The sequence below is a fragment of the Pyrus communis genome, chromosome 1, assembly GCF_041283825.1.
Source record: "Pyrus communis isolate YQ-2024b chromosome 1, ASM4128382v1, whole genome shotgun sequence".
Taxonomy (NCBI): Eukaryota; Viridiplantae; Streptophyta; class Magnoliopsida; order Rosales; family Rosaceae; genus Pyrus; species Pyrus communis.
The window spans coordinates 17,607,582-17,618,506 of record NC_142565.1 but is presented as its reverse complement, the minus strand read 5'-3'; the positions used below and the strand labels follow the sequence as shown (position 1 = coordinate 17,618,506).

Genomic DNA, 10,925 nt, shown 5'->3' with positions numbered 1-10,925 from the left:
AGGTGAGTATGTTGTTAGTGATAGATATGGTGTTGATGAGATTGAGTTATAGCTTATATTCCTGCACCTCGGTGATTGTGCTCTGCCAAAGTAGGGCCTAGCCTTCATGTGATCATTCACCTCCCGCACCATGTGCTCACCTTGGATCCAAGGCAGATGCCAGCCTGTCATACAGACCACTTTAGGTGGTTCCGACTCATAGGTGACCCACGATACATCGTACAGCCTTCACGTGATCATAGCACTGAGCGTATTTATATACACCAGCCTGTCGTACAGACCACTGTAGGTGGTTTTGACTCGTGTGCAGGATAGTGGTTGAGGAGCTATAGTTTCAGCCATACAGGTCACTTTAGGTGACTCCGGCTGACATACTGATATTACTGGCATATTATGATTTTTTTTTATCTCACCTGCTTGATGCTTATACTATTTGTTTGGATATTCTGACGCGGCATATTCTGGCATGGCATATTTGAGCTTTATCGCTTTTAGCATGATTTGATATATGAGTATGTATGGTATTTTCCTGGAAAGTATACAAGTTTTACAGAGAAGGGTTAGTACTTGATATTGAAATGGTTTGAAAAACAAACTTTGTTTTTGCCCACTCACGTTTTCTGTTTTACGCCCCCCCAGGTTTTAGGTAGCGAGGACGTGGGTGACGAAAGAGACATCGAGGCATTTCTGATAGAGCACCCTCCATGTAGTCTTTTCCAGTTATCACTTGTGTAGTGTTTGTTTATTCTGGATTGCACCTAGGATACTTGAACTTCTAGTTTACCTTTTTCCTAATACGTTTGTCACTAGTACTCACTGATCTTTTTATTGTAAATTATTTCGTCGACTTTATTTTCCTCGTATTTTCACTCTATTACTTCCACATTGCGCACTTGGCTACGTCACCCTCCCGTGACGGCCAGCACGCTCCAATTTTTGAATCGGGGTGTGTCAGATGAGAACCTAATTTCTCCTTTTTAAAAACATATAAGTTAAGAAGGCGTCCACTCACAAATATTCCTCTATCGGAGAACCGCTCGAACTAGGAAGGATTAGATCACTTCCAACCAGTGTTCCTATACACAAAGAGAGTACATTTAATAAAACTCTACTAGAATGATCGAATTCAGGACATCAGAAAACCTAAGGAAGGACATCTGGTTCCCCATTTGCTGGCGTATGCACCACCACAAAGCGGTGGCCCGGTCAGCCATGCGCCGCCACACGCCAAGATAGGTCACCAGAAGGTTCGCCTGCACTGCCGTGGATGACGGCGGAGCACAGTACCTCCAGTGAAGGCACGTGTGCTCCACGCGCCTACCATGGCCGACCTCTACGTGTGCCCACGTGCAGACCAAGAACTGGGTTTTTAGATTGGGCAAGTTCTAGGATTATGTTTTGGGCTTTGGTTTAGGCCTGGGCTAATAGGTGGATGGGCCGATTTTAGGATTGGGTTTGGGCCTGGTTCTGTTTTGGGCTTGGCTATATAGGCCCAAGGTTTTAGGGTTGGGTTTAGAGTTGGGTCGGGTTTCTTCGGGCAGGGGCTAGCCCGTTAAATTCATAGGTCATCGGACTCAACGAAGAAGAAGGCCGGAATTCAACCGAGAGTTTTCCCGACTCCATTTTGGGGTCAAAACTCAACTGAAAACAATAATTCAAAAACCATATTGAAGCGAGAAACATGGAGGACAAGTTCGTACCAAAATGGGGTCGCGTTATCGTCGGCGTTGGCCAAAAATCCCCCTACAAACCCGTGGTACTCGCAGGAAAACATGGAAAGGTTTCCTCCAAGTATTTCTGTGACCAAAACCATCCTAAAATGTCTTAAAAACTACCTAATCATCCTACCAAACCCGATCTAGGAGTATTTACGGGTGGGATCGACTTACATTGTAGGAAAATCACATGCACAGTGATTGTGCACATTGCCGAGAAAGATAGAGAGTGGGATCGAAGAGGTGAATGAGAGAGGGGAAGGTCCAGGTGGTGAGAATGGTGTGGTTGCAATTGTGATGGTCAATGTACGTATGTATGTGTGTGTGAGCTCGCCGGAGATGAGAGAAGAGAGTAAAGACGAGAGAGGGAGAGAGTGTTCTAGAGAGAAAGGTTTCATGGGTGGGGAAGAAAACACCCCAGAAATAGGGTGGGGAATCGCCACATATCGGCCATGTAGAGGCCCAAAGTGGAGAAAAATCTCCACCTGAGAAATTACCTAATTACCCCTATCGTACAAAAATCTTAGAAGCTTCGTTTTAGCTCCAAACTCGATTCCGGTTGCACTTACGCATTCGTATCAACAAGAGCTGCGGGAATAAAATAAATGAAAAATTCTAATACGTCAACAGACAAAAGTCGTTTCTGTTTTGAGTCAATTTTCTTGTTTTGTGCTATTATGAGTCTTTTTAGTTAGTTTTGAGTTCTTTAAGTCTAGTTAAGTGTTTTTAAGCCTAGTTTTGTGTTTTTAAGTCAGTTTAGAGTAGATTAGCAATCCCTCCTAATCCCCGGCCTAGAACGATCCCTACTTACATATATGCTACAATTGTCAACAAGAGGGTTTAATTTGTGTGCTAGTTTATAACACATCACACCCCCTCCTTATCTTGAGTCGATTTTCGCCTTGTTGGTTATGCCAACACAGGATACTTATCTGATCCACTTAAGGCGCACTCTCAATGGGTTGTGTCTTTATCGTTGAAGGCACCGCAATCTCTTGGAGGTCAACTAAACAGACCTTTGTTGCCACTTCATCTAACCATGCTAAAATTCTCACCTTACATGAAGCAACTCAGGAATGCTTTTGGTTAAGAGCAGTTGTGGACCATAGTCGAAGCTTTTGCAATCTTTACCCCGTCGTTGATGTCCCAACGATGATCTATGAAGACAATGCAGCATGCAACGAATAGCTCAAAAAGTGTTACATCAAAGGAGACAACATCAATCACTTTTCGTCAAAGTTCTTCTTCTCACATCAACAACAAGAGCATTAGAAGATTGAAGTTATGCAAATTCGTTCACAAGACAATCTAGCCGACCTCTTCGCCAAATCACTACCAAAGGCAATGTTTTAGAAGCTTGTTCAAGGAATTGGTATGCGTAAACTTTCTGAGTTGTAACATTGCTAGTTCTCTTTGGAATTGTGTCAAACTCAAGGGGAGTATGCTGAAGTATACTTACTTGATCTTAATGTACTCTTTTTCTCTACGATTAAGAGCATTTTTCCCACTGGGTTTTTACTACCTAACTAGGTTTTGACTAGGCACCCAGCTTGGGTTGATCATATCCCTGATGATATCCTGTAGACGTTTCAATTTACTTTGCATTATTCACATGTCACGCCCCGGCCCCGAAATATTTATTTTCGGGAATTAAGTTTGTTGATAGGCCCAAAATAAAACTCTTGTTTATTTAGCCACCAATATTCACACCCCTTTAATTAAGTTCCTTAATTCCACAAGTTCTATAACCTTAATTCTCTTATCAAAACATAACAATTTTATTCCCGATTCATTACCCTTTACTTCTCTTAAATCAATTTTTCCAAACTAAGAATAGTTCTCAACTAAATTGTAATTCTCGATTATTTAACCTCGTTTAATTTTATGGCTGCATCTAACTTCTCGTTAGACTGCCTACGTACCCTAAATAGGGATCAAGCCATTCGTAGTTCACATATACAAAAATTCAAACCAAATCCAAATATATTCATTTAATCCAACATATACCACAATTGTATTAATATTCAAACCACAGCAGTTAGGTCTCAAAAGCATAATTAGAATAACAAAATTCGCCTAAAAACACAATGTCGGCTCCCTGGCTGTGTGCCGCCACACCCGCGGCCGTGGGTGGCGGTCGACCGCCCCGGCTCGTCGGAAAATTCAACTATTTCTAAAAATTCTCAAAAATTACATAAATGAAGATCTCAAAGAGTAGAGCAAACTTTATAGCTGCGGCCAAGTCCAATTTGGCCTGGAAAGGCTCCAATTTGCCTCGAACCCACCGGAAACCCTTAATTTTGGGGGTTTTTGATTCGACTCCACAACATCTCTGATGCCCAAAAAAATGCATGGGCTTTGTTACTAAGGTTGAGGGGAGCCTATTGGTGGTGGTGGTTGAAGGAAATTGTTTTAGGTTTTGGTGATTCGAAGATAAACCCGTCGCACCCTCCGATGTGGGTTTTGTAAAATCAAAGCCAAATTCTCTAACTTTTGGGGTAGAATTGATAGAGGGATCGATTGGCCTCGAGGTAAAGATCATTTTGACACCAACCTCACCGTCCATGGTGGCTGGAGTTGGGAGATAGAACCAGGTTGGTTCACGGTTCGTCAAGGGGATCCGTTTCCCCTTCCTTTTTTTCTCTCATTTCCCCTCCTTGTTCTTCTTTCTTATTGGTCCTCTCCCCTCATCCTTTCTGTTCTTTCTCTTCTCCCCTTCTCATCACAACCGTCCCTTCTTTTCTTCCTTGAATCTTAGCCACATACGTGGCTTTCCCCAAATTTGGCTCAAAGAAATATGAAGCCTTCTCAAAAATAAATTGACCATTTTGTCCTCGACTTTAAACGTTAATAACTTCTTGGTTATAACTCCGTTTCACGAACAGTTTGCGCCTACGCGTTCGTGAGATTGAGCTCTATTAAAAAAATATAAATAATGCCTCGAAAGGCCTACGGATTTTAAATAATTAATTCTCAAACTTCATAACTAGTTTAATTTAAAACTAAACTTAAATGAATTAATATAATTTCTCCAAAAATAACATAAAATCTCAATAATACAAAGCCGTAAATTATAATAATTTCTGGAAACAAAACTTTAAAAGTTCTTGATTAAATTCTTCATAACCATAAATCGATTTATTTTCGATTTTTTCCCACATATTCACAATTATGAATATAAAATTCATATATTTAAATTTTCAGGGTATTACATCACGCATTTTTCCTTAGACTATGAGTTTTGTCCTTACTTGGGTTTTTACCATAGCCATGGGATTTTTTGTGAGACTTACTTCCTTATGCAAGTTCCTACCTTATTGAGAATAGTGTTTTCCTAGAATCAGTGCTAACGAGTCGACTTCCTCAACCTCTACATGATGCCGAATCTACTTGAATATTTACACACTCAAGGGGGAGTGTTGTAAACTTCTAGTTTAAGTGTGATTGTGTAAATCCTAGATTAGATTTTATTCTAGTTATTCTTTCCTATATAGACTTGTATTCCTTGGAGGAGAGGGATTTCTTCTCTCTTATTACTATAAATAAAGGCACTGCGTAAGGCGAATAACACACATTCCTCTACACAACCCTACAAACACATCTCCCTCTATTTTCTCTATGTGCCGCCGACCCCCTTCTCTATCAATTAAATATAGGCCACAACAATGGATGTATTATAATTCATGATTCCATGATATGAAAGAGGAAAGTAAACCTAATTACAAATGCTGTTTTTTTCCTATCTGAATTATAAAAACTTTTTTCGTATACGATTGTACTAATGGTAAATACATCTAACAAGAAATAATTTCATATCCGAGCTCAATAAAAATTTCGTAATTAACGGAAAAATATGTGGTTAAAGAAGTAAAAAAAGAACAGAAAATAAATAGCAGGATGTTAACGAAATCAGCTTGAGGATGGAGTAGTATACTGAATAGAGCCAGATCATTGCTGCATCAGAAAATCGGAAGCACTAGTACTGTTGTCGCTTATGGATGGTCCAGCGGAAGCGATGACCGAGAGTGAAGAAAAAGGAGGCGGTGATGGCGAAGAAAAGGAAGGGGAAGAAGAAGAAGCAGTAGCAACAGCAGATGTAGATGCAGAGGATGGCAGAACTATTTGATCATAAAGGCTCATGGGTTGCCTCTGCATATCAGCCAACATAGAATAGCTAACAAGATTTCTTGAGGTAGAAGCCATCTCTTCCGATGAATGGAATGCATGAGAGTGAACAATCGACTCATTGGATGTGGCAACGGACAAAAGGGTATTTTGAGGAGCAGAAGGAGTCAACTGGGTCGGCGGATCAACGGCGGTTGACAACAGGAGTCTGACGTTTTCTGGGAAGTTGAGTTTGGCCTTGTTGCCTCTGAATCGGAGGGCAGCTTGGTCGTAGGCTTGGGCGGCGGCTTCGGCTGTTTCGAAGGTGCCTAGCCACACCCTTGCGGCCTTGAAGGGGTCTCTAATCTCAGCCGCCCATTTGCCCCACGGCCTTTGTCTCACTCCTCTGTATCTTCTCCTTATTGGCTCTGCTATTTCGGGTGCACTGTAAACATAAGCACTAACTGGAGTTGGAGGGAACGCTGTTTGTGTAGGTTCTGTTGTCCTTGTTCGTACGGTTGAGCCTTCTGAAAATATTGGTTAAAATAAAACGGAATGCGTCAGTCTTTTAACTGAATTGTTTAATCTCAATCGCTCCGCATTTTGCGTGACTGGAATAGCTTGCAGAAATTGCCTGCTTTTTGTAATTTTATTTTGTCTTTGAAAATAAGTAGAAAAGAACAAACAAATAGATATAAACACAAATCATAATTGTTCTTATTTTGTTCTAATTGAATAACTTCAAGTGAAAGGGATCGAAGCGTGCACGACTTTAATCAATTAGAAGAATCTTAGAAGGATATTCTATTGCTTTACTCGCGAGTCATTCTATCTTGTGAAATGTAAAATGTTAAAATAAAATTACCTCCAAAAGCAGAGGATTGCCGCTGAATCTGCTGTGGAAATTCACCAAAAGCTCTACAGAGCCTTGTAACCGACTCGGACAAGGGAGCGCCGCCACGGCCGCTGCCGCCTTCCTCTTCTTCTCTTCCTCTCTTAGTTCCAACACTACTCCATGAACTAGTCCCTGAATCAGAATTCCCACATGCAGGTGCAGCAGCAGCCACCTCATCATCATCTCCGGCCACCACATGCGTCAAGGCCGATACCATCACCGACATCTCTCTCTCCCTATCCAACCGCAACAGCATTGACGATGTCGCCGACACTAATATCCCACCTCCAGCACCACCGCGACTGCGCTGTCCTCCCTGTCCGTCGGCATGTTGGTCGTTATTGCCTCTAGAATTCGCCACCTTTAATACTATAAACACAACCACCCACCCACAAAATACAAGACCAAGTTCTGTACTGTTTACATGCAAGTTCTCTTTCGTCAAGAAAACGAGCACGCCCTACCACCAGACACGGAGACTTATTACTTGTAGCTTTGAACCGGCATCTAAATAGAATTAAATAAACGCCGCCATGGGAATTTGGTCGGTTAATTTAATTAGATTGGTTCATGTTCAGGCAGAAGGAAGCCGATATATAATAATAATATTCAACGTTAAACTAACTAGGTAGCAAACCAAAGGCATATGTCTAGAATGGATAAGAAGCATATACAGGAAGGAATGTTATCGAGAATTCGACTTTTCTTACCACTTGGTTTGTTGCAACGTGGAATTATGGATTCATCTTACCAACTACTATTCTACTAGTGAAATTAAATCTGTTTCAAAGTCAAGTTTCAAAGTTCATTAAACTATTCATGTTAAAGAATCATATGCGTGTACTATTATTTCTGAAGTTGGAAACCTAGTTCTGCATGCCTCCAAATTCAGGTACACAAGTTTTCCAATGTGCGTATGCAAAACCATACATTTTTGAGGAAAAACCATATAGGAAATCCCTAGAGCGAGAGCAATAGGACATATGCCAAAAGAAATCCCACAACTTCACAATTGCAAATTCACGAGAAATACAATACAATTCTTTAATGACAGAGTGCTCAGGTCCAACTGAATCAAGAGATAAGATTGAGGAGAAATGAACTTTGCAAGGCACGGGACTATCTATTTGGATCCAAAATATTGGGTTCGGGCCGAATCCAATTATGGTCTTGACATATAGAAGAGGTTCTGCAACATTCAAATGATCTTCAGCTCAACACAAAGCATGCTCTTTCGCAAATTCTCACTCTACGCGAAACCCTCTCAAACCTTTGAAAAAACACTAACCTCCCTAACTTCTTCAACACACCTTTAGTTTGGATTAATAACACTATATTGGCAATTGGCGACATCTTCAGTTTGGATTAACAGCTCTGGAGCCGTAGAGTTAGGCGATAGAGGAGCACCTTCAGTTTGGAGTAACAACATTGTTTCGAGTTTGTCTGACTATCCATCTAAGTCTCTAAGTCTCTATCAACAAGGAGTCTTTGAGTTATTGTTAGAAGAGGCCATCTCATTAGCCTCTATATTGGGTGATAGTGTTTAGCACATTAAAAGCTGAACCAATTGTGTGATTGGATATTCTCAAGTATCTTCAGAGTTCAGCATTCTGACGACCGAACCAGTTTCACAGTCAAGACACTTATCTCTTTGAGTATATGTGTCCCTACAGTTTGATACCAGTTCGGTGCACTTGTATTTTCACATATATAATTGAAGCAGCCGAATCCGGTGTCGACGATCCTACACTTCGCATTAACTAGCAGCCTTGTCTTCAGGCTTTAGAATCTAGAGGCCAAAACAAGTTCCTTCCTCGGCCATGATCGCTTGGATAACAAAAATTAGCAGCGTGTTCGACACCACCACCACCATATCCATTCTACTCATTGACCGAGCTTGGTTGACGAGTTAGCACGCTAGCATTCAATCGAATGATATAGTTAGCTTATTAGCTATTCTACTTATGCACCATGTAAGCTTGATAATTTTTAAAATCAACACTATCAAACTACCGTAAAGCACCACAAAAAAAGAATTGCACCACTCTTTAATGATCTTTGCAATAATCAGTAAAAAGTTCCTTTGCTTAATTCCCATTACTTGATACCTAATCGAGAACAACTACACGAGTTCTCTTTAAAATTACTCTAGCTCATCTAGAGACTTGTCCAGCCATCTCTCTAATCCCGAAATGTAATCCCAAAAAAGTCCATCATTACGAAACTAATTCCACCGCGCACACACTAACAATGACAGCAATTTATGTGTTAATGTGATTCATTACCTAGGAGTATACTCCCTTTCTCTTGTATGTGGACCCATGTCTTTAGCACTAGTGGCAATTTAAAATTTGGGGCGCATATGACAAATGACGGTGTTGCTCCCTAATATTATCATATGGTAATATTAAAGAGACTAAAACTTTAAATTAAATTTACAGATTAAATAATGTGCCATTAATGAAAAAAATAAGTACGTTGATTAATATTTAAATAATAAAAAAAAATAACAATTACATTAATTGGTTTGTAAGCTTGATTAAAAAAAATTGATTTTCTTAACACTATCCATTGGTAGGAACATTTACTAAAATCTATCGTTTGATAAAAAATAAAAATAAAATAAAAAAATCCACTATTCTTGCCATATATATATATATCAAGTCAAATTTGACTGGAGTCAAACGAATCCAATTATCGTTGTTTGTTGTAGGTTGGGTCTAGGTTTTTATTACATAAATTTTTCGAAAATATAATTTGAAACATTAAGTATCATAATATAAGTAACTAAAATTTTTAATTTTAAGTAGTTAACTGTTTGTATCATAAAATTTAGTGTACTACAATGATAAATCTTTGGTGGGTCCGGGTCTGTGTCTAACAGAAGCAAGAGGTTTAGGAGGCAGATTGTCTGCCCTCCTGTTTGGATACCATTTCAATCCTCTCTTATTTTGTTCGGTCATTATTAAGCCACATCAACATTTTATATTGATTTTTTTTATAAAGATAATGAGACAAAAAATAATAGAAATATAAAATGTTAATGTGGCTTCATCGTGACCGCACAAAATAAGAGGGGATGGAAAAGGCATGGAGGGCAGACAATCTGCCTCCCTGTTTGGGTGCCCTTCCTATCCCTTCTTATTTTGTGCGGTCATGGTTAAGGGTGCCCTTCCCAACATCTCTTATTTTATGCGATCACGGTTAAATCACGTTCACATTTTAAATCGTAATCGCATAAATAAAAAAAAAATAAAAAAATAAAAAAAAATGAAAAAGGCACCTAAACAGAAAGGGAGACAATCTGCCTTCAGAGGTTTACGCGTTTATAATAGCCACCGCCACTAGGTGTAGGTCGGTCGGTCCACCATGTTGACTGCACACTTCACCACGCCAAACTCACATGAATATGACCCTTCCCGACAAATCCATCCATCTCCAAATGGGAAACGAGTTTTGACAAAAATAATAATAATAATAATTGGGAAACCTGAGCCCATTTTTACTTTGATGTATGGTTAGTTACAATTTAGACTTGACGTTTAAATTGAAGTTAACTGTTAAATTTTGATGTCATTTCTTAAATTAAATATTTATTTTTTGTTAAATGATAAATTTTGTTAAATCAATCGTTAAAGAAGTTTGAATTTACGTCATCATACAAAAATTTAACATTTTTTTATCACTGTAGTAAAATATCACTTGCTTGCATGTCTACATTCATATCATTTCCATGGATGGCCTCCCATGCCTCCACTAACGTCTGTTCAAGTTTTTCGGTCCTTTGATGGTGACTCGGGCTTCGCTCTTGGTCTTCTTTACCTAGCCTTAGGCCGGCTTTCGCCCTTTTAGGGGGTCTTTACTTGCTACAGGGTTTCTGGCGTCTTCTTTGGGATCCTTTTTTTATTGTAGCTCCTGCTTTTATTAATCATTTGACCCTTGTTCAACAAAAAGAAAAAAGAACGATTAAGATGCAGATAAATGTGGATAAATGTACGAAATTTAAATGTAGAAACTTATGATTCGTACGGCAACAATAAAAGTCGGGTATACTTTCAAACAAACTGGTACCCTGAAAGGGACCTCAGGTACAAGTGTAAGGCTCCATTTGTTATTGTTAGCTGTTTTAGACTGAATTAATTTTAGAAACCAAATTATATTGGCTTCACATAAACGAATTAAATCGTAAAGCGATCTTTGTAGTGTCAGGC

General features: G+C 39.4%; 1 protein-coding gene across 1 annotated transcript; it reads right to left on the bottom strand.

Annotated features, from left to right (window-relative positions):
* Positions 1-5,368: 5,368 nt before the first annotated feature.
* Positions 5,369-7,311, bottom strand: ABR1 (Integrase-type DNA-binding superfamily protein). Its single transcript, XM_068458895.2, has 2 exons — positions 6,685-7,311; positions 5,369-6,346 (listed from the first exon to the last, which is right to left on the bottom strand). Exons 1-2 carry the CDS (start codon positions 6,968-6,970, stop codon positions 5,664-5,666), a joined length of 969 nt encoding a protein of 322 aa, XP_068314996.2. The 5' UTR covers positions 6,971-7,311; the 3' UTR covers positions 5,369-5,663.
* Positions 7,312-10,925: the final 3,614 nt, after the last annotated feature.

What these genes read in the sequence shown, in the direction of transcription:
- ABR1 (XM_068458895.2), bottom strand. Translation starts at nt 6,970, where the DNA reads ATGCTGTTGCGGTTGGATAGGGAGAGAGAGATGTCGGTGATGGTATCG. An exon ending in GCAATCCTCTGCTTTTGGAG is followed by an intron (nt 6,347 to 6,684) that starts GTAATTTTATTT and finishes CAATATTTTCAG; the next exon opens with AAGGCTCAACCGTACGAACA.